The sequence below is a fragment of the Mesitornis unicolor genome, unplaced genomic scaffold, assembly GCF_000695765.1.
Source record: "Mesitornis unicolor isolate BGI_N332 unplaced genomic scaffold, ASM69576v1 scaffold3195, whole genome shotgun sequence".
In the NCBI taxonomy this organism is placed as follows: domain Eukaryota; kingdom Metazoa; phylum Chordata; class Aves; order Mesitornithiformes; family Mesitornithidae; genus Mesitornis; species Mesitornis unicolor.
Window position 1 is genome coordinate 28,740 of NW_010186001.1, and position 2,499 is coordinate 31,238.

The following is a 2,499-nucleotide window of genomic DNA, read 5'->3' on the forward strand; positions in this document are numbered from 1 at the left end:
GGGGGGGAAGGTGTTTGACTTTAAGATCTGGTTGTATCTTTCACTGCTCCAGTCCTTATTTTGTCTAGCCCCTTTTTGGAGTATCATGGTCCTCAGTTGTGCACTGGGCCTAAACCATGACACCTTATTTTTACCAGTAATAAGATATTTGAAGAAACCCCTATGTCCGTGTAGATCAGATGCCTCGTTTTCCACCCTACTGTGCTTTCCATGAGTTCTATTTTGTGCATTAATATTTTGCTACTACCTATTGAAAGTATAAGAGTAATACCGTGTCAAGTAGGTGACAGAATTACAGAAGAGAATAAAAGAAAATTCAGGATGCTCTAACACTAAAAGAAAGTATTATTAATTACTAGAAGTAATGGGTTTTACCTCAATTAAAAAAATATATATATATTATTGTACTCCGTATGACCTTTACTGAAATGCAGTAGTTTAGATCAAATTTGGAAGCTACAGCTCTGTATTTATAGACAGGAAAGTATGAAAGTAACAGTTTATCCTTTTCAATTTATAGTCAATGATGCAAAAGACTATACTGGAGAATCAGAAGGGGTTGAACACAAGCCCAAACCCAATTATATTAGCATTGGTGAACGTGTGATGCTTTTTCATGAGGTAAGTCAATACACTATATTAATCTAAAATTGCAAATTGTACGCTTTGAAAGTCAAATGTATACTACATTCAGACTACCATAATCAAGATAGAAAAGTTTATCAAGTCAACTGACAATGGGCAATTAAAAAAAATACAAAATATTTAGCTTTTCAATTAATACAACTGTAGAAACTCTATCAACATGTGTTCTGCATAACATACATATACATGTATTTTGATATATTCTTCCATGTGAGAGATTAAAGAGATGTAAGGCACAAAAGTTACTTTTATAAAAAGTCAAGTTTTGGTCGGAGCCAAAAATGGCAGAGCTAATAGCAGCCTCTAAATACACCGATTCTCAATTATTCTTTTTAAGGACATGCACAAAAACCTGTCCCTAAACTCTTGTCTCTTTGCATTTAAACTTTGCAACCTGACTGTCCTATCTATTAAAAACAAATAAAGGCTTAACACCACCTTAACCCCCAAAGAGCCAAACCAGATTTGATAATGCACATGTTGACTTGGCTGTCTTGCCTAGTCCAGAGGCTAAAATATTACAGACACTCTAATCCTGAAATCTGCTAAAACAAAAAGGGAAGGGGGAGGAGTAAGAAATGTTGACAGAAGATGAAGGGACTGATGCATGCGTCCTCACTTATAAGCAATTCTGGACTAATCAATCATGAACAGTTAAATATTAGGATTGATCAAAGCAAACTTCTCCTTAGAGAATTTGTACCACAGACTGGTGAACTCTAGTTTGCTGAACAGTAAGTGATGACAGCCCTACAGAGCAATTGTGACAATTCCAATGGCAGCTGTCAAAATCAATGCAGTTTTAATGAATTCTAACTATATAGGTATACACACCCAAGTAAAGACTTGGAAGAAATTACCTGTTCGCATATTATTCCGTCGACAATTGTTATTCTTGGTCAGAGGCTATTCTTCTAAAAGAGCACCTAAAGACAAACATGTAAATTTAGCATGTCATTTTTAATCTTAGTAATTTTTTTTCCCTGAAGAACGTGTCTTTCAATGTTGCTAAGACACTTGTTGTACTTTGACAGTAATATACTGTCATATTCTATCTAAGTTTCATTAAGTCACAGTAAATGGCAAACATTCAAGTCTGCTGTCAAGTTCAGTGAACACCCGAGGGCAGTACTACGGAGTAAAACCAAATTCACACTGAAGAACGTTTAAACAATGAATACTTTTTTTCAAACTGCTATACTTATTCACAATTTTAATACCTGATGCTTTTAGGCAGTCTAAATTCTTGTTTCTGGCTAGCTAATTAAATTGACATTTGTACCCTGAAAGACAGCATACACAACTGAGCCAGTCCTCAGACTGATATTTAGTCAGTCAGGTAAGATCTTGGTCATAGAATTCTTGCATTTTGTGAACAACAACTTCCTAATTTGTAATTTCTCGGAGAGAATGTGTGTGTTTCACTGAGTGTTTTCGTGTCTGGAAGTCGTGTGACATTAGTTATACAGGTCATGAATTTAGCAGAACTCCTTAGCAAGGTTAAGGTGTACGCAATTATTTTAAAATTATGGAATAGAAACACTGCCTGGACAGAAACCAATCTTCATTTGACATTGCTAAAAAGCAACTTACTCTGTAGACATGCCAACTCTATAACTATCTAACATTGCCATACTCTGTTTTCTTGTAAGGTATAGTCAAGATTTACTGGACCAAATAGGTTGCTGAACAAGCCTAATATGATAGATCTTATTTTTTTAATGTTTGCTCTTTTTTCTTAATTCTACTTTAAAGTCTACAAAAAGTTAATATTTAAGAAATTGTCTTATATTGGAAGAAAAAATATTTTTTCCCCATTAAATGATCAAATGAAATAAATTATCAAGATTAACT

General features: G+C 34.2%; 1 protein-coding gene across 1 annotated transcript in view; it reads right to left on the reverse strand.

The window, feature by feature from the left end:
• NRG4 (neuregulin 4) overlaps positions 1–1,515 on the reverse strand; it is a 16,473-nt gene extending 14,958 nt beyond the window's left edge. The window contains exon 1 of the mRNA XM_010184998.1: positions 1,506–1,515. Within this exon, the coding sequence (XP_010183300.1) occupies positions 1,506–1,515 (10 nt within the window). The remainder of the gene's footprint in view (positions 1–1,505) is intronic.
• Between the last annotated feature and the right edge of the window lie 984 nt (positions 1,516–2,499).